Below are 25,331 nucleotides of genomic sequence, written 5' to 3'. Positions count from 1 at the left end.
CACAAGAAACTGCGATGCTCTGTGTGTTCTGACCCCTTCCTATCAGAACCAACATTCACTTTTTTAGCAATTTCAGATCCAGTAGCTCTTCTATTTGATTGGACTGCACATGTCAGCCTTCACTCCCCACCTCCATCAATGAGTCTTGGCCATCCATGACACTTTTCCCGTTTGGTCCGTTTCCCTTCCTTGGACCACGTTTGGTCAGTCCTGACCACTGCAGACTAGGAACATCCCACAAAAGCTGCAGTTTTGGGAGCTGACCCAGTCATCTATCCATTACAATGTGGCCCTTGTCAAAGTTGCCCAAACCCTTACGTTTGCCTATTTTCTCCGCTTTCACATCAACGCCAGGGACAACATGTTCACTTGCTGCCCAATATATCCCACCCACCTTCAGGTGCCATTATAACGAAATAATCAACATTACTCACTTTATCTGTCATCAGTCATAATGTTATGGCCGATTGGTGTATATAATACAGTCACATGTTCTCACCTATACAGTGTCCGGTCCATATACAGTGCTGGTCATACTTGGCCACACAGGAATTGCAGGAATGACAGTGCATTGACCTCAATGGTTTCTTTTCCTAGGAGATCACATAAAGTGTTAATTATTTTAATTACTAGTTATTGGTTACTTATCTCATTCCCCAATAAAACATGCCAAATACTGAACCTTTTATACATACTTTGATCAGTTATTCCATATAATCCAATAGGCCGAATAACTGGAAATGTGTGTATTCTTTACAGCTGCAGCATTAACCCCTTCCCATCAACCCTTTTGGAAACCTTAAAGCTGCACAGAACCCATCAATCTAACTCTTTCCAATGAAAGGGTCCTGGTTCCCATGCCCAATCGAGGGCTCCTGGGTCCCATTCCTAGGCCCGATCAATGGCTCCTGGGTCCCATGCCCAATCGAGGGCTCCTGGTTCCCATGCCTATGCCCGATCAATGGGTCCTGGGTCCCCTGCCCGATCAAGCGGTCCTCGGTCCCCTGCCCGATCAAGCGGTCCTCGGTCCCCTGCCCGATCAAGAGGTCCTCGGTCCCCTGCCCGATCAAGAGGTCCTGGGGTCCCCTGCCCGATCAAGAGGTCCTGGGGTCCCCTGCCCGATCAAGAGGTCCTGGGGTCCCCTGCCCGATCAAGAGGTCCTGGGGTCCCCTGCCCGATCAAGAGGTCCTGGGGTCCCCTGCCCGATCAAGAGGTCCTGGGGTCCCCTGCCCGATCAAGAGGTCCTGGGGTCCCCTGCCCGATCAAGAGGTCCTGGGGTCCCCTGCCCGATCAAGAGGTCCTGGGGTCCCCTGCCCGATCAAGAGGTCCTGGGGTCCCCTGCCCGATCAAGAGGTCCTGGGGTCCCCTGCCCGATCAAGAGGTCCTGGGGTCCCCTGCCCGATCAAGAGGTCCTGGGGTCCCCTGCCCGATCAAGAGGTCCTGGGGTCCCCTGCCCGATCAAGAGGTCCTGGGGTCCCCTGCCCGATCAAGAGGTCCTGGGGTCCCCTGCCCGATCAAGAGGTCCTGGGGTCCCCTGCCCGATCAAGAGGTCCTGGGGTCCCCTGCCCGATCAAGAGGTCCTGGGGTCCCCTGCCCGATCAAGAGGTCCTGGGGTCCCCTGCCCGATCAAGAGGTCCTGGGGTCCCCTGCCCGATCAAGAGGTCCTGGGGTCCCCTGCCCGATCAAGAGGTCCTGGGGTCCCCTGCCCGATCAAGAGGTCCTGGGGTCCCCTGCCCGATCAAGAGGTCCTGGGGTCCCCTGCCCGATCAAGAGGTCCTGGGGTCCCCTGCCCGATCAAGAGGTCCTGGGGTCCCCTGCCCGATCAAGAGGTCCTGGGGTCCCCTGCCCGATCAAGAGGTCCTGGGGTCCCCTGCCCGATCAAGAGGTCCTGGGGTCCCCTGCCCGATCAAGAGGTCCTGGGGTCCCCTGCCCGATCAAGAGGTCCTGGGGTCCCCTGCCCGATCAAGAGGTCCTGGGGTCCCCTGCCCGATCAAGAGGTCCTGGGGTCCCCTGCCCGATCAAGAGGTCCTGGGGTCCCCTGCCCGATCAAGAGGTCCTGGGGTCCCCTGCCCGATCAAGAGGTCCTGGGGTCCCCTGCCCGATCAAGAGGTCCTGGGGTCCCCTGCCCGATCAAGAGGTCCTGGGGTCCCCTGCCCGATCAAGAGGTCCTGGGGTCCCCTGCCCGATCAAGAGGTCCTGGGGTCCCCTGCCCGATCAAGAGGTCCTGGGGTCCCCTGCCCGATCAAGAGGTCCTGGGGTCCCCTGCCCGATCAAGAGGTCCTGGGGTCCCCTGCCCGATCAAGAGGTCCTGGGGTCCCCTGCCCGATCAAGAGGTCCTGGGGTCCCCTGCCCGATCAAGAGGTCCTGGGGTCCCCTGCCCGATCAAGAGGTCCTGGGGTCCCCTGCCCGATCAAGAGGTCCTGGGGTCCCCTGCCCGATCAAGAGGTCCTGGGGTCCCCTGCCCGATCAAGAGGTCCTGGGGTCCCCTGCCCGATCAAGAGGTCCTGGGGTCCCCTGCCCGATCAAGAGGTCCTGGGGTCCCCTGCCCGATCAAGAGGTCCTGGGGTCCCCTGCCCGATCAAGAGGTCCTGGGGTCCCCTGCCCGATCAAGAGGTCCTGGGGTCCCCTGCCCGATCAAGAGGTCCTGGGGTCCCCTGCCCGATCAAGAGGTCCTGGGGTCCCCTGCCCGATCAAGAGGTCCTGGGGTCCCCTGCCCGATCAAGAGGTCCTGGGGTCCCCTGCCCGATCAAGAGGTCCTGGGGTCCCCTGCCCGATCAAGAGGTCCTGGGGTCCCCTGCCCGATCAAGAGGTCCTGGGGTCCCCTGCCCGATCAAGAGGTCCTGGGGTCCCCTGCCCGATCAAGAGGTCCTGGGGTCCCCTGCCCGATCAAGAGGTCCTGGGTCCCATGCCCGATCAAGAGGTCCTGGGTCCCCTGCCCGATCAAGAGGTCCTGGGTCCCCTGCCCGATCAAGAGGTCCTGGGTCCCCTGCCCGATCAAGAGGTCCTGGGTCCCCTGCCCGATCAAGAGGTCCTGGGTCCCCTGCCCGATCAAGAGGTCCTGGGTCCCCTGCCCGATCAAGAGGTCCTGGGTCCCCTGCCCGATCAAGAGGTCCTGGGTCCCCTGCCCGATCAAGAGGTCCTGGGTCCCATGCCCGATCAAGAGGTCCTGGGTCCCATGCCCGATCAAGAGGTCCTGGGTCCCATGCCCGATCAAGAGGTCCTGGGTCCCATGCCCGATCAAGAGGTCCTGGGTCCCATGCCCGATCAAGAGGTCCTGGGTCCCATGCCCAATCAAGAGGTCCTGGGTCCCATGCCCAATCAAGAGGTCCTGGGTCCCCTGCCCGATCAAGAGGTTGTCCCGAGTCCTATCCCTGATCAAGGGGTAACGGGGGGGGGGGGGGGGGGGGGCGGTCCTGCTCTGGTCCTTGTGATGTCAGGATCCTAGACCACCAGTGCTCGGGGCACAACTTATTTTTCCCCTGGGCATAAACGAGCAATTAACCCTTGTAGTGTGGGAACAGTGATTGAAATGATAACCTGTCCGGGTTCCAGGAGTCTGCAAATAAGGGGTGCCATCTATGCTTCACCTGCCTGCGAATGACGGCTTGCTGACCCTCGCACTACATTAAGCATAGGAGTTAGCATAACATAGGAGTTTATTTTATCCTGAAGATTAGAAATGTAATCATTACATAAAGAAAAAGACTCCACGGATTTTGCATATCCCATTGCTACTCATTTGCTTCCTATTAAAATATTCCTAAACTGATGGGGGAATGGTGCCAAATCAGGTGAATCTTTTTACCACATGCTGATCGAATCTGCTCAATGTCATTTGCATAGTTCATGCACGGAGTTGATATACAAATCTGCATTTGTAACTTGCTCATTATGTATTTATAGGTGGTTGGTATTAACTGCAGAAAAAAAAAAAAAAAAAAACTTTCACAAAGCAAAGCTTCACACGTTTGCTTATCTCGGTTTCCAGAGTATTAAATCTTCAGCAGAGGAGCTTATTGTAAAAATGATAATTATTCTGCTGGAACATAACAAGTTATAGTAATGGTGTCAGAGGATGGTGTCAGTCCCATTTCATTAATATTTTATGCACAGAGCTCAAAACATACAGAAAACATTAATGTCCTGAGAGGGCAGACATACCAGGCAGGAGGTGCAGAAGAGTCTCACATCCAGGCAGCCAGCTTCAGCCAGGGTGATGATTGTCTGCAAAACACAATTCAAAAACTTTTTATACCATTTTTTTCAAATTTTTGTTTCATTTATATAGTGATGATGATAATTTTACACGGCGCTTTTAGGAGTCCATAGAACCATCCAGACACCATCCCCCAAGAAGCTTACACCTGAATGTCCCTGCCGTACACACGATAGGGCAAATTTCAGTGAGAGCCAGTTCAACTACCAAAATGTTTTTGAACTGTTGTAAGAAATAATTTTAAAGAATATACAAAATCCATGCAGATAAGTTAGAGCTTCTGATTGAGGCATCACTCCTGTACCAGGCCACGTCGGATCAACAAGGGCTGCCTATGGGTGGCTCCAATGCAGAGTCAGGCCCCCGTCAGGTAGGCTGTATAAGGCCCCATTCTTTTCCAACAGCAGCCTGGCAGACACAGTGGGGGAAAATAATTATTTCATTGCCTGCAGATTTTGTACTTTTGCCCACCTACAAAGAAATGAAGGGTCTATAATTTTGATCATAGGTGTATTTTAAATCATAGAAACAGAATATCAACCAAAAAATCCAGAAAAAAAAAAAAAACACATAATACAAATGTTGCAGTTCAGTGAGTAAAATAAGTATTTGATCCCCAACCAACCAACAATAGTTCCGGTGTCTTATCATATAAGGTCCCCCATCAGATAGCGTCCGCTATGTACTGCGCATGCGCAGTACACAGCAACACGGATTCCGAAAATAGCCAAGGATGAATGGCACCTGCGCACTGAGTCCAGGTTCTAGCCCCACCATCCAAGTGGACATAGAGTAGGAATAAAAAGGAGCCGAGCGCAGCGAGGCCGAGCCCGAAGCGTGGCGAGCTAAGCTCGCCCGCAAGGGGCCGTCTAATGTTCACAACCCTATGTCCGCTTGGATGGTGGGGCTACCACCTCCACTCACGGCGCAGGCGCCGTTCAGCTTCGGAAATTTTATGAAGCTTCTTCCGCCGCAGTACGGGGCGGACGCTATATGATGGCCGGACTGAATATGCCAGAACACCGGCTCCCACAGCACTGACATTTTTATGTAGACGGCCATGCTTAGAAGTGACCAAATGATTGATATCCTATTTAGTATCTAGTTCATACTTTTGTTTGCTGATATTTTGCTACAAGGGTTACCAATCCTAATTACGCTCTTGCACTTTAACGGAGCATTGCACTGTGGGGCAGAGGGGAGGGGGGAGGATAGGCAATTGATCGGTTTTTTTTGTACTGTCTGTACTGTTTATAAAAATGTGGAATAAAAATAATTTTTACCAAAAATAAAAAAATTCTGGCTCCCACAGACTGACTACAGTATGTGCTAATTTGGTACACAGTAGAGCTGCACGATTAATCGCTAAGAATCGTTATAGCGATCTTGAAAAAAGTATTTCCCAATTCTTTCTATGTAGAGAGTTCTCTCTGCTCAGCTAAAGATGGCAGCGTCAAAAGAAAGGAAAATAAATAAATAACCAGCAGTCTGCCAAGAATCACAACATTCTTTAGCAGTGGAACATAAGTATAAACATTGTAACAAGTTGTCCTGTAGATCAAAGGAATACATTTTAGTGTGAAAACGAGGGAAGTTTAACCACTTAAAGTGGATGTAAACACAAATTTTTTTTTTTTTTTTTTTGTCTGGCACAATATAGGAGTACGGGATTTCAGATCAGCTGTGCCCAGTCTTGCCACAAAGAGTTAATCCAGCTCTGAGCAATCCTCATATCTTTTTTTTAGTGAAATAAAAGGGACAAACTGAAATCTTTGTCCGTTCTTCCCCCTTGCTGAGATTGACAGGTGATTTACATATCTTGTGCACTAGCCTAAGACATGCATTATTTTTTAATTCCCACCCCCCACTCCTTTCTTCAGCAACTCTGCAAGGATTGGCTGATCCACACCTCAGCATGATTTGGCATGCTGAAGTCATGTGGGGACTTTTCTGTGTTTTGACTGGATGTTAGTGATCATAGCAGAAGTTCAGTGTAAGAAATTCACAGGAGAAAATGCATGTTGATAAGGGGAGTGTAGAGGTGGGCGGGAAGTCTACTGACATCACGACTCCACCCACTGAGCCCTGGAAAATAGACCCACCCACAAAATCTGCAGTTTTTCGGGTCTCATAGCAGACAGAGGGGAGACATTGGACAGATAAGTGTACATGCAGGAAGCATTTATATCCTTCTAGATAACCAATATTGCAGTAGTTTAGAAAGGATGAGAGTGGGTTTACATCCACTTTAAACACTAAACCCTTTTTTGACATTTGTTGGTTTCAAGCTAAAATATATTTTTTTTTGCAAGAAAATTACTTAGAAGCCCCAAACATTATATATATTTATATAAATTTTTAGTAGAGACCCTAGAGGATAAAATGGTGGTTGTTGCAATTCTTCATGTCCCACTATATTTGCACAGCAGTCGTTCAAATGTAATTTTGTGGGGGGAAAAAAAATAGAAATAGATGCATGCAGGCTCCAAACACTCTTCCTCAATCCTTGATGCAGGTACAAACTGACAGATTCTTATGGAATTCACATTAAAATAGTACGAAACAAACCCCTTCATACTCTATAGAACATTGGGTTATGGACAGCTTTAGAACCTAGGAGAATTAATCACTCACTACGTGACATACCTCCCAACCAATTATTAATTTCTATGCTGAGCCACCACACTGCACAGACTACTTCTCTTTACTCAAGGCTCTGATGAAGAGAGACACCTCGAAACGCATCAGTCCACTCTGTAGCATTTGCCCCTGCATGGGCATACCCAATTTTTAATTTTCAAATATATGTGTATAATTTATAACCTTGTTGTGAATATGTAGACTTTTTATATGCTTTCATATGCATCGATTTTTTTTATATGAATAAAACAATATTCTTTTGATCCAAGTGTCTGATCACGTGCCTTCCCCTTCTCCTTCTTTTCCACTTGGAAGAAAGCTCCTGCAATATGTTCCATAAAGCGCTTAGACTCTAGTATTAAAGTCCATGACAGTGGGAGAAAGTAGAGTTCAGTCTTATGCAGCGTACACGCGATCAAATTGTCCGGCGTACTTACAATTCGATCGTGTGTGGGCTTCAGCGGACTTTTCCAGTGTGAAGTCCGGCGGACTAAGAAAGTATTTTTGCACTCCAATCTTCCCGTCGGACTTGGGTTTCAGCGGACAATACGTTCGTCAGAATGCTAGTACGGCAGACTAAGAATGACGCATGCTCAGAAGCAAGTACGAAAAAGGAAGCTATTGGCTATTGAACTTCCTTTTTTTTAGTCCCATCGTACGCGCTGTACGTCATCGCGCAAGCGAACGTCGGACTTTCTGTGTGTCCGTGTGTGGCCAAGTCCGTTCGGTAGAAAGTCCGCCAGACTATCCGCCGGATTGTATGTCGGACTAAGCACGCCAGACAATTCGATCGTGTGTACGCGGCATTAGTGATCTAAACAGCCTCTCTAGGTTGATTGGTAAAAAGGATTTATTGCAATGAATTAGCAAATTTACATAGGAACTGCAGTCTCAAGGGCCAGTATTCTATCCACAGATTGCAATTTTCTATTTGGCCGTGCCTAGGTCCCTGGATGGAAGGGATCTCGGTGTGTCACTGTGGGTGCCGTTCGCTCTGCCGCCTGGGTCTAGTATCATCCATACCCATGACGCTGCTGGCACCCACAGCGACACACCGTTATCCCTTCCATCCAATTGCTCATTCATTGTTTGTCAGCACCTTTGAAGGCAGACTCATTCTGGGTTAAATCCAAAAGTACCAAGATCCCACTTCTATCAGTCCAGTGCTATCACACACACAAACCATTTAGGGCATAGAGACTTCTGATGCCTTCTGACAGTCCACCCCCTTGTAAAGGTACACTCACTGATCCTGAGTGAATTCCAGAGTGCACCCTGGTGGATGACGTACCCCCCTTCCCCCACCATGCACATAGGTGACTGTGTTAGGGCCAGGCCCAAGCACCATCACATGGGGAAGGGCACATACTCCCCTATACCTAGAAGCCACACTGCCTATAAAAGTAAGGGCTCCAATTCAGCAGGATTTTGCGGATCGACGAGTATATCTTGCTGGAAGATGAGCTATTTAACCACTTGCTTACTGGGCACTTAAACCCCCCTCAGTCCCAGACCAATTTTCAGCTTTCAGCGCTGATGCACTTTGAGTGACAATTACGCGGTCATACAACACTGTACCCAAATGAAATTTTTATCATTTTTTTCCCACAAATAGAGCTTTCTTTTGGTGGTATTTAGTTACAGCTCGGAGTTTTATTTTTTGCTAAACAAACAAAAAAAGATGCAAAAAAAAAAAAAAAAAAATCATGTTTTAATAGTTTGTTATAAAATTTTGCAAACGGGTCATTTTTCTCCTTCATTGAAGTGCGCTGATTAGGCGGCACTGATAGGCTGCATTGGTGGGCACTGATGGGCTGCATTGGTGGGCACTGATGGGCTGCATTGGTGGGCACTGATGGGCTGCACCGGTGGGCACTGATAGGCATAGTTAAGGCGGCACTAATAGGCACAGATAAGGCGGCACCGATGGGCACAGATAAGGCGGCACTGATGGGCAAAGATGGGCACAGATAAGATGGCACGGATGGGTGGCACGGATAAGTGGCACGGATGGGTGGCACGGATGGGCACTGATAGGTACCACAGATAGATGGGACTGATGGGCACTGATAGGTGGCTCTGATAGGTGGCACTGCTGGGCACTGATGGGCGGCACTGCTGGGCACAGATGGGCGGCACTGCTGGGCACAGATGGGCGGCACTGCTGGGCACTGATGGGCAGCACTGGGGTGCAGCACCTTTGAGGCAGATTGGGTGGCACTGTGGGTGGCACTGTGGGTGGCACTGTGGGGTGGCACTGTGGGTGGCACTGTGGGCACTGACGGGGGGCACTGACGGGGGGCACTTACTTTTGCTTTTATTTTATTTCAGGATGGCACTGCGGGAGGCAGGTGGGCACAGGCAGGTGGCAGGTGGTCCCTTGTATTGATGGCCGTGATCGGGACTGATGTCCCGATCACGGCCGCCGGCGATCGGCTTTTTTTTTCTCTCCTCGCGCTGTCAGCGCGAGGAGGAATAATAGCCGATTACCGGCTCCGTTCTATCACATGATCAGCTGTCATTGGCTGACAGCTGATCACGTGATAAGGGGTCGGGATCGACCCCTTACACGGATCGGTGATCAGGCGAGTCTCACGGACTCGCCGATCACAGAGCGCGCCGCGCGCGCCCCTCAGGAGGCGCGCAGGCCGCTCGTAACCGGGACCACGTCAATAGACGTAGTCCCGGAAATGTAGGTCCGCGCTAATGCCGTCATTTGGCAATAGCGCGGATCTGTAGTGGTTAAAGACAATGCCAACTTGCTCTAAGCGGATGAAGTGCAGGGTTTTTTATGTAGTCCTGAGCTGATCTTTAAAGTGATACTAAAGTCTCAGTTTTTTTTTTTGTTAAAAATAACAAACATATTATACTTACCTGCTCTGTGCAATGGTTTTGCACAGAGCTGCCCTGATCCTCCTATTCTCGGGTCACTCCTCTGTGCTCCTGCCCCCTCCCTCCAGCTTGCTATGGGGACACCCGAGCCAAGCCACACCATTCAGACACAAAGCCGTGGCCTGGCCCTGCCCCCTATCTCTCCTCATTGGCAGACTGATTGACTCAGCCAATGGGGGCGGGGGGGATCCCGGCAGAATGAATTAAGATAAAAAACCTTCTGCCTTTATAACCACTTTAAAGCAGAAGTGTTCTTTTAGATGACATACCTGTTTCCTATCCTCCTCTGAGGATCTGATGTACCCGGGGTCCGACCTCCACGTTTTGTAAAAATAATACAAGAGCATAACCACACTGATCACAAAGGGGATCTGGACAGTCGCTTGTGGCACATGTGAGAAACCAGGATTGAGTCAAGGGAAAAACATGTCAGATGATAAACAAAGAACAAAAAGAACATGTGGTTTCAGGGACAGATTCGATTTCAGGTGTCTGGAAAGAATATTTTGGTTTTGAAAGTGGAGTTTGGCTATTTACATCTAATCTTGGTATAGGAGTATGAACCGAGAACATTTTAACATAAATTGTAGAAAAAAAAAAAAAAAATACTAAAAACAAAAAAAAGTAACCTAACAAAAAAAAAAAAAAAAAAAAAAAAACACATGCGGGACCCTGTTACCAACCAAAAATGCAGGTTAAAAAAATAAAATAAATAATAAAAAAAAACAAAAAAACAAAACCCACACACAGAAAAATAAGTATTTTAAATACTTGTAAGGTTCTTTTCATAAATAATTTCTATTCACTTGCTAGAGAAGTTCAAAAACACACTTTCCTTGCCTGGTTCACACCTGTACGTTTTTTGCTGCTTTTTGCAAAAACACACTACATTTCATTTAACATGGTTTCCTATGCCAAAACGTTCACATCTAAGCTCTTTTCAGCCGCTGTGTTTTTGGAGAGGGTAAGAGACTTATAGAGACGCTGCAGAAAAGCATGCAGTGTATTTTTGCAATGTTTTGTGTTTTTTTTTTTTCATTTTTTCACAACAACAAAATTGGAAAAAAACAAAAATGCAAAACACATAAAAAAAACAATTGTGAGAACCGCAAAAAGTACAGCAGAAACAGTTCAAAAGCAAACTGCATAGGTGTGAACCAGGCCTTAGGCTGCTTTTACAGAAAAATAAATAAAAAAAGCGGAAGAAAATGACCAGTTACACTTACCGGTAATGGTGTTTCTGGGAAGTCTTCCAGGATGGCACCCTGAGAGATGACTGGTCCCACCCAACAAGAAACACAATCAACAAAGGGGTTAAACCCCCCACCCCTCCTTGTGCTCCTCAGTTGTGAAAAAGTATTGACCCACACCAGCGCACGAGAGTGAAACACCTCAAAACTCCATATGAAACCAACATACCAAAAAGAGCGGGTGGGAAGTAGGCCTGCCGCCCTAGAAGACTTCCCAGAAACACCATTACCGGTAAGTGTAACTGGTCGTTTTCTCAAGTCATCTTCCAGGACAGCACCCCGAGAGAAGAGCAAGCAGCTCAGGCCTACCTTAAGGTGGGACAACAGCTTGTAGGACCTAGAGGCGATTCAGTTCGCATTGTGCGCTATACAAGTATTTCATTCATTCATTCATTCATTCTTACCTAATGCCAGATCCTGAGGAGACAGCAACTCCACCCTGTAATGTGTCAGGAAGGTGCTCTGGCTTGTCCATGTAGCTCCTCTACATATCTGCTCCACCGATGCTCTGGCCCTTTCTGCCCAAGAGGTCACCAGAGACCAAGTGGAATGTACTTTAAGGTCACTCTAGGCTGCCCTACCAGCCTGATCATAGGCTCAAGAAATAGTCTGCTTGATCCATCTTGCTATGGGTGCCCTAGACCAGTCGTTCTCAACCCTTCTAGTGCCTTTTTCCCCATTGACAACGTCCGATTAGTGACAAAACGCTCCTGGGAGTACGCAGTGACGCCACCATGCTGTTTGTTTGAGGAGGACAGGCTCTGTTCGCTTATGCCGGCCGACAACATTGTTTACATGCAGCTTTTTTTTTTTTTTTACGGAATTGTAAGTGTAACTTTAAAATACATTTATTTGATATTATCTAATATACTACACTATGGCAGCCATTCTTTTCTCTTTGAGCAATATGTGAAAGCATACGGATTCCGAACGGACCTAGTGTATATTGTTTCCTGGTGTGGACATCTGCAAGCATAAAGGCCCTAGGCTGGGTTTAGCCAACCGCCTTTAATGCTTGCCATCTGGTGAGCATAACTTACATTTACGGTGATCGGGCACTGTTTGGAGTTCATGCATGTGGTGTCAGGAATTAGTGATCTCAATAATTCTTTTTCCTACAAATATTAGAACAATGTTTCCTTTTTTGGGACTTGAAATTAAACTATGGACTTCAGTTTAATATTTGGATAAGCGCAGCTTGTTTTTATTTTATTTTCTAGTGCCATGATCCCTTGAAAAATTTTCCCAAGTTATGGGGACCCCTAACAGTAAAATTATTTTCGTAGCGTGGGTTGTCAGCATCCAAGGCAAGACAAGTAATTTGCGTCCCTAACCCATGGATATTTAACTCGTACAGTTTCAAAACCCATTATGGTACATTTTAGGATGTACCACTCTCTTTGTTCTCCTTTCGTTCCCTTTAATCCCTCTCTATACTAATTTCTTGTTTTCTTTCTCGTATATCACGGGACACAGAGTCTCAGTAATTACTGATGGGTTATATAGGGTATCACTAGTTGATTGGACACTGGCACACCCTACACAGGAAGTTCAACCCCCTTTATAACCCCTCCCCTTACTGAGAGCACCTCATTTTTTTTCGCCAGTGTCTTATGTGTCTTGTTTGTATTGCCGGAAGGTCCTAATAGAGGACAGGCAGCATCAAAATCTACCATTGCTAGTGGATTCGACAAGTAATTGTTCAAGCTTATGGTTTGAAGCAGAAAGTTTCGCCTTTTCAGATCGAGGCGCACTCCACGAGGGCTATTAGTGCTTCGTGGGCAGTGCATCACCAGGCCTCTATGGCTCAAATCTGTAAGGCCGCAACCTGGTCTTCGGTCCATACATTCACCAGATTTTATCAGGTGGATGTGAGAGGACATGAGGATATCGCCTTTGGGCGCAGTGTGCTGCAGGCAGTGGTACATGGTCCTCAGGTCTGATTACAACCTACTTGTTGTTCCCCCTCCCCTCAGATAGCATTGCTCTGAGACATCCCATCAGTAATTACTGAGACTCTGTGTCCCGTGATGTACGAGAAAGAAAATAGGATTTTTATAACAGCTTACCTGTAAAATCCTTTTTTTTTTTTAGGTACATCATGGGACACAGAGGTCCCTCCCCTCTTCTAATACACTTATATTGCTTTGCTACAAAACTGAGGTGCTCCCAGTAAGGGGAGGGGTTATATAGGGGGTTGAACTTCCTGTCTAGGGTATGCCAGTGTCCAATCACATAGTGATACCCTATATAACCCATCAGCAAATACTTAGACTTTGTGTCCCGTGATGTACCTCAAAAGAAAAGGATTTTACAGGTAAGCCGTTATGAAAATCCTATTTTTTTCTCCATCCCTCTCTATAGCCATTTTTCTTGCTCTCTCTCTTATTCTTTTTCTCCCTTTTTTTTGTTCCTCCCCCTCTTTTCCTCTCCCTTCCATGTATTCAATGTATTTATTCCTTCTCTTACTCCTTGGTGGGGGGAGTTCTGATCAGCCATCTTAGGTGCTCTTGATCAAGGTCATCTGCGGATCTGAGAACTGTAGTGGGGACTTTTAATGGCAACTATAATCACAGGTAGTGTTACTCACTGTGTCTCCAGCTCTGTGGTGTCTTGCAGCAGCGACACCTATGCCAAAATCAGGAGAGCCCCTCCCACTTCACATTCCTCACCAGTCAGCTGACCTCTAGTCTCTGCCCCCCACCCATGCTGTGAACTGAATCAGCGGCTGCTAAGAGGCTGAGTGGGTGGCCGCGATTTTCAGGAATGGCCCAGCTAGGTGGCCACAGGCTCCAGGGACAGCCCTGCTGGTGGCCGTGAAAAGACTGGGAGAGTGGTACGTGCTTTAGGAACAGCCCAGGATTCGGCGACCCCTGGCAAATCATCATTCGACCCCCAGGGGGACCCGACCCCCAGGTTGAGAACCACTGCCCTAGACACTTGCCGACTCTTCTTCTGGCTAGAAAAATTAACTAATAAATGGCTGGACCTTCTAAACTCTTTTTCTTTATCTAAATAAGCCAACAGACAACGTCTGGCATCTAAATAATGAAAATAACTTTCTCTCTCGTTCTGAGGATTGGTGAAAAAAGAAGGAAGGACTATCTCTTGAGTTCTGTGGAACTTTGAGGCTACCTTCGGGAGATACAGGGGGTCCTGCCTAAGTACAAACCTGTCATCAAATAATAGAAAAAAAGGGCTCTTTTATTGACAGAGTCTCAAGGACGCTTATCCTCCTGACCGTTGTAACCACCAGCAAGAAAGCTATTTTAAAAGGCAAGGAACTTAAGAGGGATAAGAGCTAACGATTCAAACGGTGCCCTGGTTAGTGCTTCCAAAACTAAAGTAAAGCCCCATACATACTATCAGATTTTCTGCTGATTTTTGTCTTCAGATTTACCAAAACCATGTAGTGCGAGGGCCGGCCTGATTGCATACAAATTGAAACTCCTAAGGTTTGACCTCACATTATATGGCTTCGGTAAATCTGAAGACAAAAATCAGCAGAAAATCTGATAGAGTGTATGGGGCTTAAAGTCCCAGGGCGGAAATCTGCTCATCTGCATTGGGGATAGTCTATCTCTGACCGACAAGAACCTTTTAATCAGAGGGTCCAGAGCCAAATCTCCTGCCTAAAAAACAGGACAAAGCTGCAACCTGAACCCCAAGTGTCTTGGTCACCAGCCCCTGATCCGCGCCATTCTGGAGAAAGTCCAGGACGGCAGGGATCCCTCGTTTGGAAGTCCCCTTCGCCTGGCGCCAGCGCAAGAAGACTCCTCAGACTTTTGCGTAAATACGCATGGTAACCGTCTTCCTACCTAAAAGAAGTGTCTCGATTACTCTCTCAGAACACCCCCTTTTTTCGAAGGTTCTCCATTTCAAGAGCCAAGCCATCAGCTTGAAGAAGCCGGGATCTGGGTGGCAGACTGGGCCCTGAAGAAGAAAGTCCTGCCAGACTGGAAGATGCTGAGGGGGAGCTATGGACCAATTTCCCAGAGAAGGAAACCAGGTCCTCTTTGGCCACCATGGGGCGATCAGAATCAGTCTGCCCTCTGAAAGACTTCGTTTCTGCAGTATCCTCGGGATTAGAACTAAGGAGAGGGAAGGGCATATGCTGAGCGGAAGACCCAAACTTGGGCCAGCGTGTCTACCCCTTCTGAATCTCTTTCCCGAGAGAGTGAGAAGAATCTCTTCACTCTTCTGTTCCTTCTGTGGGCGAAGATGTCGATCTCTGGGTTGCCGAAGTGCCGGCACACAAGGGAGAACACTTTGGGATTCAATACCCACTCCACCTGGTGAATCGGCTGCCGACTGAGATAGTCCGCTTCGACATTGTATGCCCCCTTTATATGTACAGCTGTAATAGAGGGGATTAGTTGATCTGCCCACCCAAGGATTTCCAGAGCCAGGATCAGAAAAGCGCGAGACCTGGTGCCTCCCTGATGGTTCAGGAATGCTACCACAGTTGCATTGTCAGAAAGGATTTGGACCGCTCGGCCCCCGATTCTTCAAAGGCCCTTAAGGCCTCTCTGACCGCCAAGAGTTCTCTGAATGTGGAGAAAGCGTTCCTCTGACCTTGGTTCCAGGCACCCTGGGCTCGAAATCCCTCTAAGTGGGCCCCCCAACCCCATGTGATTTCATCCGTTGTTATCCTGAGGGGTTGGAGTTGACATCAAAAGGGTGGCCCTTCTGCAGCCTCTGAGGGTAGAGCCACCACCGTAGAGAATCCCTTACCCCTGTTGTCCAGCGTTCCTCTCTCCCGACCCAGGAGGATAGGAGGAATTGCTGGAGAGTCCTGGAATGGTACTGAGCCCATGGGACTGTTGGGATACAGGATGTCATCAGTCCAAGAACTCTCATGATCCCTCTGTAAGAGACCTCCTCTAATTCTAGAAGGGACGCTACCACTGAAAATTAGGCCCTCTACCTTGACCTGGGGTAAGATAAGCTTCTGTGCTGTTGAATCCACCAGGAATCCTAGATAGACCTTGGTCTGAGCAGGAACCAGCAAGGATTTCTCCTGGCTGATGATCAGAGACTCCAGGGTATTCACTACCTTGGCCAGGTGGGAGAGAAGAATATCTCTATTCTGGTTGTAAACCAGTATGTCGTCGAGATAGGGGTATGGGTTACCTCCTGGAGATGAGGGTAAGCAACCAACTCTGCCAGAATCTTTGTAAACACTCTCGGACTGGCAGCCAGTCTGAAGGGTAGGGCAGAGAACTGGCAGTGCAGCACTCCCTGCTTCGAGGGGCTTGCGAACCTTAGAAAAGCCTGGTGTTCTGGAAAGATAGGGACGTGGAGAAAGGCATCCTTTAAGTCTATAGTTATCATAAATACGTCCTTGAGAAGGTGCTTTCTGAAAGTAAAAACGCTTTCCATGCGGAACCCCTTGTACCGCAGGAACGCATTTAGCCTCTTTAAATTTATTATGAGACGGTACCTTCCCAAGGGCTTTGGGACTACGAAGATGTGCGAGTAGAATCCCCGCCCGCATTGTCCTGCTGGGACTGGCACTATAACTCCCTGCTCTGCCAGCTCTCCGATATCGTGCAAGATACCCAAGAGGATCTTTGGGCAAGTAGGTTAAAAGGAAACTCAGGGCAGGAGAGTAGAGAAACTCCAGCCTGTAGCCTTCTCTTACAGTCTGGAGGATGTGGGGACTCTGAGTAATCCTTTCCCACTGAGAGAGGAAGTGGGAAAGTCTTCCCCCTACCCTTACGTCACTTGGTGTCCTTGTCGGCAGACTTCTGGCTGGGGAAGAGGAGACCTCCCTTCTGCTTGCCTTTTCTGACCCCCAACGCTTGTTAACGGTACTCTTTCCATCTCTAAACCGGTTTTAGCCTGGGGGCCAAGAAAAAAAATTCCCCGTCCTTCTTAGGTTTAATGGGAAATTTCTTGCCCTTCTCTGTAGACCTAGAAATGGCCTGATCTAACCCTGTGTCCCGAAAAGCAGGGAACACTCAAATGGAAGGCCACACAACCGAGTCTTAAAAGAGTTGTCCCCATCCCAGGTCTTAACCCACAAGGCTCTTCTTGCGAAATTTAACAGGGCACCAGTCTTGGCGGTTGTACGCCCTGCCTTGATTCACCTCTAAAGAGTCCAATACCGGTTTGGATTTGGAGGTTCGTAACACATGATCCAATAGTTTGGCGACCCACATGTCTGCGTTCCTCGTCACACAAGCTAAAGCCAATGCAGGACTCATAGTCACTGCATTGGCTTCCCAGGCCCTGCGCAAGAGGATCTCGGCTCGTCTGTCTGTCTGTCTATCTGGTCTCTAATATTGCCTGCATCCTCAAAAGAGAGGTCAGACTGCTTGGACACCTGCGCAGGGAAGTATCTAGTCTAGGTGTTTTAAAGACCCACTCTTCTTCTTCCTCCTTAAAAAAGGGACACCTACGTTTCCATATTTTACACTTGAAAAACTTTCTTTCAGGTTCCTTCCACTCCTTCAGCATGATATCCTTGAGGACCTGGTGAACCAGGAGAACTTTGGCCTGGAGCTTAACCGAGCCTCTATACATTCTGTCCTGGGCAGACATCTGGGCTGCGGTTCCTGTATTTCCTCTGATGCATAAACTGCCCTAAGGAGGCCCTTCATGTCGTCGGCTGAAAATCTGTCTGCCGGGTCTGGAGTCCTCTTCCTCCTGGCTGTCTACTAAGCCCTCATCAGAACAACTGTTCTCAGGAGCCTCGGCCTCATCTTCCTCCTCAGAATCCTGAAATGGATGAGATCTCAGGGGTTCCAGATGCCTTCTATTGCCCTCTACCCTGTTACAGGAGGAGCCCTCCTGGGCGGGAGAGCCCTCTCTGCTAGTGTGGGGTTCTGGCTCCCTAGACTTAATGGATGCTTGGAAGGCCTTAAGAGTTGAGAGCATCTCCTTCTGTACAGAAAGAAAGTCCCTCATGACCTGAGATGATTCTTCCCCCCAGTACCCGCATCTTTTAGAGTGGGAATGAGTCTTTATAGGATGGCTTGCAACCCCCTGGGCAGTGACGCCCTCCCCTTGAAAAAGACACACAAGGTAGCTTACAATAAGCGCAAAGCTGTGACCCGCAGGGGTAAGAGTTAGGGCCCCCCCCCCCATCATAACCCCTGCCAGCTAGGCCGACTTACCCCCTGTGGTCTACTCCATAGCTGTAGCCACTGCGGGCCTCTCCTCTCGCTCCATCCGCCACACCACTTGCATCCTTAAGTGGGTAGGCATTGACCAGACTGGCGAGAGCAGGGTGTGGACACCTTTTCATCTGCCAGCTCCACGCCCGGCAGCGATGTAATTTTCAGTGCTGGAAAGGAAGCCACATCATTCCTCTTCCAAACGGCGGACAGATGCCAACTGGTGCCATCTCCTCACTGCCAGCCGCCCGCGTGACCCATGAGTTGGGGAATGCAGCGAGAGCCACCGCTGTAGATTCCGCCGTTCCCCATGGGAAAAAACTGACGGCCAGCACCTCTATAGAACGAACGCCAGATCAAGTAAGGGGGATGGAGCAGGAAAGTTCTTTGTACCCCACTGTACCCAGGGTCCTTCAGTACTCAGGGAGGCTCTTCCAAATTTGCTGCCCCCGGAGGGAAAGATATCCTACCGGACCCAAAAAGCTTCACAAGCTTGTGATCCGGCTCCCAGGGGGAGACCACCAGCCCCGGGTCTTTCTCGGGAAAAAATAAACGGTTTCGATGTGGGGAAAAACAATCAAGAAGCGAGGAGCACAGGAAAGGGACGGGGGTTTTAACCTCTTTGTTGATGGCGTTTCCTGTCAGGTGGGACCAGTCATCTCTCAGGGTGCCGTCCTGGAAGATAACTTGAGAAAAACATGTGACCATGTAATCCTATGCAACTCTTCACAGTGATCCATTGCGGGTTCGCTGCATTTAGTAAAATCCTGCTTGCTGCATGTTTGGTGCAGTAAAAATAAAAAATAAATAGAAAACTGCACCTCCCCAATGCCTAAAAAACGTGACAAAACCGCGGGTGCAATTATGATGTGGTTTTTGAGTCACGTCCTGTAAAAAACACACCGCATATGCATTTTACCATTGCTACGGATCAGTGTGAAAGTGCCCTTAGTGTTTAATTACTGTATGTTCTGGACCAGCTCTTACATCTCTCCCCTCCAGAACCTTTTATGCATCTGCCAGAGAAGCATGGGGCATCGTGTTGAGAAATATTAACACATAGAATGTGGGCGGTAAGCAGAAAAAAGTACCATTGTCTTATAATGAAACTTTCACAATCAGATGGAAGGCTGCAGTGGGACTTGTAGCTCCTAAGCAGTGGGACTGTAGGGTGACCATGGCTGGCCAACTATGTTGGGTTTCAGTATGCAGATAAAAAGGATATCAGGCAGAAAACAGATGAACCATGTCATGAAAATCCAGAAAATGGAGCTGATGAAGAAAACTGGTGGCAGTTGCTTCTGACTGTTCTGTCCTACAAATCGTCTGGAAAACAAGAAGATAAAAATCCCATATTATTGTATACGTACCAATAGTAAGAAGACATTTGTTAGAGAAAAGCACAAAATAACACAGTATTCGTACAATATTATCCTTGTTATTTTTTTCTATTTGTGTGGCAGGAGTGTGTCTATGTCTGAGATTATAATGAAACCGTATACAGTAAAAATGCAAGAAACCAGTGCACTGCATGCCATTTTTGCACACAAAAATGATCTGCACATCCAGAAAATGCAATTATGTCCCGTTTTTTGGGTGAAAAACTGATGTCAGTGGATTGGATGTAAGCGGATGTCGTCTGCTAACATCCGTTTTTCTTCCTGTTTATTTAAACGGAAAAAAATTAAAATAAATAAATAATAGGGGTTTCTTCCGTCTCAAAAAACTGAACCTAACCACTTCAGCCCCAGAAGATTTGGCTGCCATTTTTTGCGATACGGCACTGCGTCGCTTTTAACTAGGCGACGTTGTACCTAAAACAAAATTGACGTCCTTTTTTTTCCCCCCACAAATAGAGTTTTCTTTTGGTGGTATTTGATTATCTATTCATTTTTTTTTTTTTCGCTATAAACAAAAAAAGAGCGACAATTTTTAATAAAAAACACAATATTTTGTACTTTTTGCTATAATAAATATCCCCAATTTAAAAAACAAAAACAAAATGTTTTCCTCAGTTTAGGCCGATATGTATTCTACATATTTTTGGTAATAAAAAAAAAATATCACAATAAGCGTATATTGATTGGTTTGCGCAAAAGTTATAGCGCCTACAAAATAGGGGAAAGATTTAATGCCATTTTTATTATTATTTTTATTTATTTTTTACTAGTAATGCGATCAGAGATTTTAAATCAGGACTGAGACATTGTGACAGACAGATCGGACACCTTTCACACTTTTTTGGGACCATTGACAATTATACAACGATCAGTGCTATAAAAATGCACCGATTACTGTGTAAATGTCACTGGCAGGGAAGGGGTTAACACGAGGGGGCGATCCATGGGTTAACTGTTTTCCCTAGTGTGTGTTCTAACTGTGGGGGGATAGGAGTGACTGGAGGAAATGACAGATCGTTGTTTCTAGCTAGTAGGAACTCCCGATCTGTCTCTCCTCACAGAACAGGGATTTGTGCGTTTACACACACGTCCCTGTTCTGGCTCTCGTGCCCGCCGGCCACTTGCATCGGCACCTCCGCAGTGCAGCGGGCGCGCCTGCTATCCCACTTAAAGGGACAGACGTACAGCTACGATGGTTCACGGGATCATGCTGACCTGCCGCAGTATAATGACGACGGCTGGTCGGAAAGCAGTTAACAAAGGCAAATGATCACCCACTAATGTTGGCTAGCCCTCAGACATACGCGTATGTCTGTTTTTCATCCAACAGATGGAATATGTATTCTGCTACATATTGTGGATAAAAAAAAAATCAAAAAAATTCCCAATAAGCTTATATTGATTGGTTTGCGCAAAAGTTATAGCGTCTACAAACTATGGAATTTTTTTTATTTTTTACCAGTAATGTCAGTGATCAGTGACTTATAGCGGGACTGCGATCTTGCAGCGGAAAAATTGGACACCGACACTTTTTGGGGACCAGTGCTAAAAAAATATGCACTGTCACTGTACTAATGACACTGGCTGGGAAGGGGTTAACATCAGGGGTGATCAAAGAGTTAACTGTGTGCCTAGCTGGCGGTTTCTTTCTATGGGGGGATGTGCTTGTACTAGGGGAAGGCATGGATCAGTGCCCCTGCTTTGCAGAGACACAGGATCTATGCCTTCTGTACTGACAGATCGCCATTCTTCCTCTGTACTAAAATGATCGGTGGGTGCCAGCAGACATTGAGTCCACAGTACCCACCAATGAGCTCCCGCTGTGTATAATCACAGCGGGAGCGGGCCACCGGCGGTGCGCCTGCCCCCCAGACCTGGAAAAGCAGGTATGCCAAAAACACCATAGCTGCTGACTTTTTATTGGACACTTACCTGTCCAGGGATCCAGTGATGTCCTCACTGGAGCCGATGAAGTAAGGGAAACAGGAAATGAAGCCTGAGCCGATGAAGTAAGGGAAACAGGAAGTGAAGCCTTGCGGCTTTACAGCCAGTTTCCTGCTGCGCCTTGTGTATGGTCCCGTAGTCTTATAGGACCTGTAATGTGTCCCAGAAGACTGCGAACTTCAGAACCCGAGTCATTAAGGCATTCATTTAAAAACTTATAAAGTAAAAGAAAAAATAAATAAATATGAAAACTCCCTCTCCCTTGAAGAAAAAACAAACCTGGTAAAGAACTGCGATCCGATTGTCACCAGAGCAAGAAGTGACCCTTTTAAAAGCCAGGAGTCAGTATCCAGGTTCAGAATGTATCCGACACCTCCCAGAAGACACAGACAGACCAACACCACCAGAAACATCTACCAAGGAGACAGAAAGTTTAATACAGGCCTATCAAGAACTTGTTATCATAACAACCAATCAGGTTCTCCACTTAAAAGCTTCTCCCCCCTACAAGTCATTTTTGCTTTTATTTAAAAAAAAATTTAAACCGTCTTCATGACAGCCATGGGAAGAGTGGTGTCCTTTTCCTCTTCTCTGGTGCTTGCTGGTCCATCATGAAGCAGAAAGCATCACATCAGCATGGTTTCCTGCATCACTGTATGTCCGTGCAGGGCGTTGTGTTGATGCACTCACAGTATGTCCTCGGTGTTCCTGGTTGAATAAAGCCCACCATCAGGCTGCAAAAGACTGAGGACATCTTGTGGTGTAGGATAATTACAGCGGTGAATATTGCAGCTGGAAATGCATTAAAATGCATTAAAAAAATTTTTTTAAATATACGGGGGGCCCCAATTAATTCAAGTATTAAGTTTAATTTAAGTATGTAAACAGTAAAAGTGGGAGGACAGACCATATTGGCCCCATAAAGAATGGAGGAAGGACATCTCGTTACAAAAGGATGGGGAGATGGCAAAGGTATTGAATTTATTCTTCTTCACGAGGGAATCGGGGGGCTTCAGTAACCAAAACTGCAGTGTTTATCCTCATGACACATCACAGGAAGCACCTCCATGGTTAACAGACAGGGCCGTCTTTAAGGCAGGGCAAAAGGGGCAGCTGCCCTGGGCCCTGTTATTCTTGTGGGGCCCAAAGAAGCTGCCTCATACTTGCCAACTATCCTGGTTTAAATTTCCTTGTCCTTTGAAGTTTTAGTCCTGTGCTGTGTCCCAATATCTCAGTGTGAAGTGCTGGTAATAATGCTGCCCAGCTCTGCCCTATTGTTGTGTACAGATGACTCACCTGCAGACCCTGGGTTTACATGCAAATAACCGGCATTCATAAGTAAATAGCTGTGACCGGCGGTATTGATATGTAAATAAAGTCAGCATTCATATGTAGATCATGCCCCCTGCAGTGAGCAGTATTACTGTATAGTAATCTCTAGCAACCAATTAACAAGCATAAATAATTTGCTGTAACCTCTAGCAACTAATCAGTGAGCCATAATGTGTGCTGTAACCTTTAGCAACAAGTCTGTAAGCAGTAATAATATGTTGTAACCGCTGGTAACCAATTGCAATTGCTGCCTGATCTGATATAGTAAACTTAAGTTTTATTGTATGTCTCAGAGCAGGTGGAGAGTAAAATTGCATGGGGGGGCCCCAAGAAATTTTTTTGCCCAGGGTCCAATCAATATTAAAGACGTCCCTGTTAACAGAGGACAGAATTAAAATTAGACTTAGGAAAAATAACATTAATAAATCGCCGGGACCAGATGGCTTGCACCCGAGGGTACTTAGGGAATTCAGTCAAGTAATTGCCAGACCATTATTATTAATTTTTACTGACAGTCTACTGACTGGAATGGTACCAGCTGATTGGAGAAAAGCCAATGTAGCACCAATATTTAAAAAGGGGCCCAAAATACATCCCTGGGAATTACAGACCAGTTAGCCTAACATCAATAGTATGCAAGCTCTTGGATGGGATGACAAGGGACTATATACAAGATTTTAGTAATGAGAACGGTATCATTAGCAGTAATCAGCATGGATTCATGAAGAATCGTTCTTGCCAAAATGCCGAATCTATTAACCTTCTATGAGGAGGGGAGTTGCCATCTAGATAAAGGAAGGCCCGTAGATGTGGTGTATCTGGATTTTGCAAAATCATTTGTCACAGTTCCCTATAAATGTTTACTGTACAAAGTAAGGTCCATTGGCATGAACCATAGGATGAGTACATGGATTGAAAACTGGCCACAAGGGCGAGTTCAGAGGGTGGTAATAAATGGGGAGTATTCGGAATGGTCGGGGGTGGGTAGTGGGGTCCCGCAGAGTTCTGTGCTGGGACCAATCCTATTTAATTTGTTCATAAAGGACCTGGAGGATGGGGTAAAACTGTTCAATCTCTGTATTTGAGGATTATACTAAGCTAAGCAGGGCAATAACTTCTCTGCAGGATGACATGACAAATGAGATTTAATGTAGAAAAATTTTAAATAATGCATTTGGGTGGTAAAAATATGAACGCAATCTATACACTGGGGGGAGAACCTCTGGGGGGATCTAGGATGGAGAAGGACCTGGGGGTCCTAGTAGATGATGGGCTCAGCAATGCCAAGCTGCTGCTAACAAAGCAAACAGAATATTGGCATTAAAAAGGGGATCAACCCCAGAGATAAAACGATAATTCTCCCGTTCTACAAGACTCTGGTCCGGCTGCACCTGGAGTATGCTGTCCAGTCCTGGGCACCAGTCCTCAGGAAGGATGTACTGGAAATGGAGCGAGTACAAAGAAGGGCAACAAAGCTAATAAAGGGTCTGAACTTATTCTCTCTGGAGAAGAGACGCTTGAGAGGGGATATGATTTCAATTTATAATTAAAGTACTGGTGACCCCACAATAGGAATAAAACTTTTTTGCGGAAGGGAGTTTAACAAGACACATGGCCACTCATTAAAATTAGAAGATAAGAGGTTTAACCTTAAACTACATAGAGGGTTCTATACTGTAAGAGCGGCAAGGATGTGGAATTCCCTTCCACAGGCGGTGGTCTCAACGGGGGAAATCAATAGTTTCAAAAAACTATTAGATAGGCACCTGAACGACCACAACATACAGGGGTATACAATGTAATACTGACATATACCGTATTTATCGGCGTATAACACACACTTTTTTCCCCTTAAAATCAGGGGAAAATGGCGGGTGCGTGTTATACGCCGATCTGCCGCGATTCCCTTGCGATTTTTGGGCTCTGGGCGGCTTTCGGCCGCCTTCGGCCCTTCTCTGCGGTTTTCGAGATCGGCCGAAAGCCTCCGAGTACGGCCGAGGCGGCCGAAAGGCTCAGAGTATGGCCGAAAACCGCCGAGAGTGGCCGAAAGCCTCCGATGTACAGCCGAGGCGGCCGAAAGCTGCCGAGATACAAAGGACATCTCAGCGGCGCCATTTTTAAAAACAAAAGCTGAGGGGACAAGGCTGCAATGACGGTCAAACTGCATGACGGACAGGCTGCAATGACAAGGCTGCAATGACGGACAGGCTGCAGGCTGCAATGACAAGGCTGCAATGACGGACAGGCTGCAGGCTGCAATGACAAGGCTGCAATGACGGACAGGCTGCAGGCTGCAATGACAAGGCTGCATTGATGGACAGGCTGCAATGACAAGGCTGCAATGATGGACTGGCTGCAGGCTGCAATGACAAGGCTGCAATGATGGACAGGCTGCAATGACAAGGCTGCAATGAGGACAGGCTGCATGACAAGGCTGCAAATGACACTGACAAGGCTTCAGATGGACACTGATAAGGCTGCATTGATGGGCATTTAAATGTAAGTTTTTTTTCCTTAAATTTCCCTCCTAAACTTG

General features: G+C 47.4%; 1 protein-coding gene across 1 annotated transcript in view; it reads right to left on the bottom strand.

Moving 5' to 3' along the window:
• ZDHHC13 (zDHHC palmitoyltransferase 13) overlaps positions 1-25,331 on the bottom strand; it is a 71,313-nt gene that overhangs the window by 21,020 nt on the left and 24,962 nt on the right. The window contains 5 exon segments of the mRNA XM_077453604.1: positions 500-593; positions 4,162-4,224; positions 10,018-10,142; positions 19,345-19,445; positions 21,743-21,876. Of these exon segments, the coding sequence (XP_077309730.1) occupies positions 500-593; positions 4,162-4,224; positions 10,018-10,142; positions 19,345-19,445; positions 21,743-21,876 (517 nt within the window).

Source organism: Lithobates pipiens, unplaced genomic scaffold, assembly GCF_037356315.1.
Source record: "Lithobates pipiens isolate NorthernLeopardFrog02 unplaced genomic scaffold, aLitPip1_a1.2 Scaffold_24, whole genome shotgun sequence".
NCBI lineage: Eukaryota > Metazoa > Chordata > Amphibia > Anura > Ranidae > Lithobates > Lithobates pipiens.
This window is presented reverse-complemented; position numbering and strand designations above follow the sequence as displayed.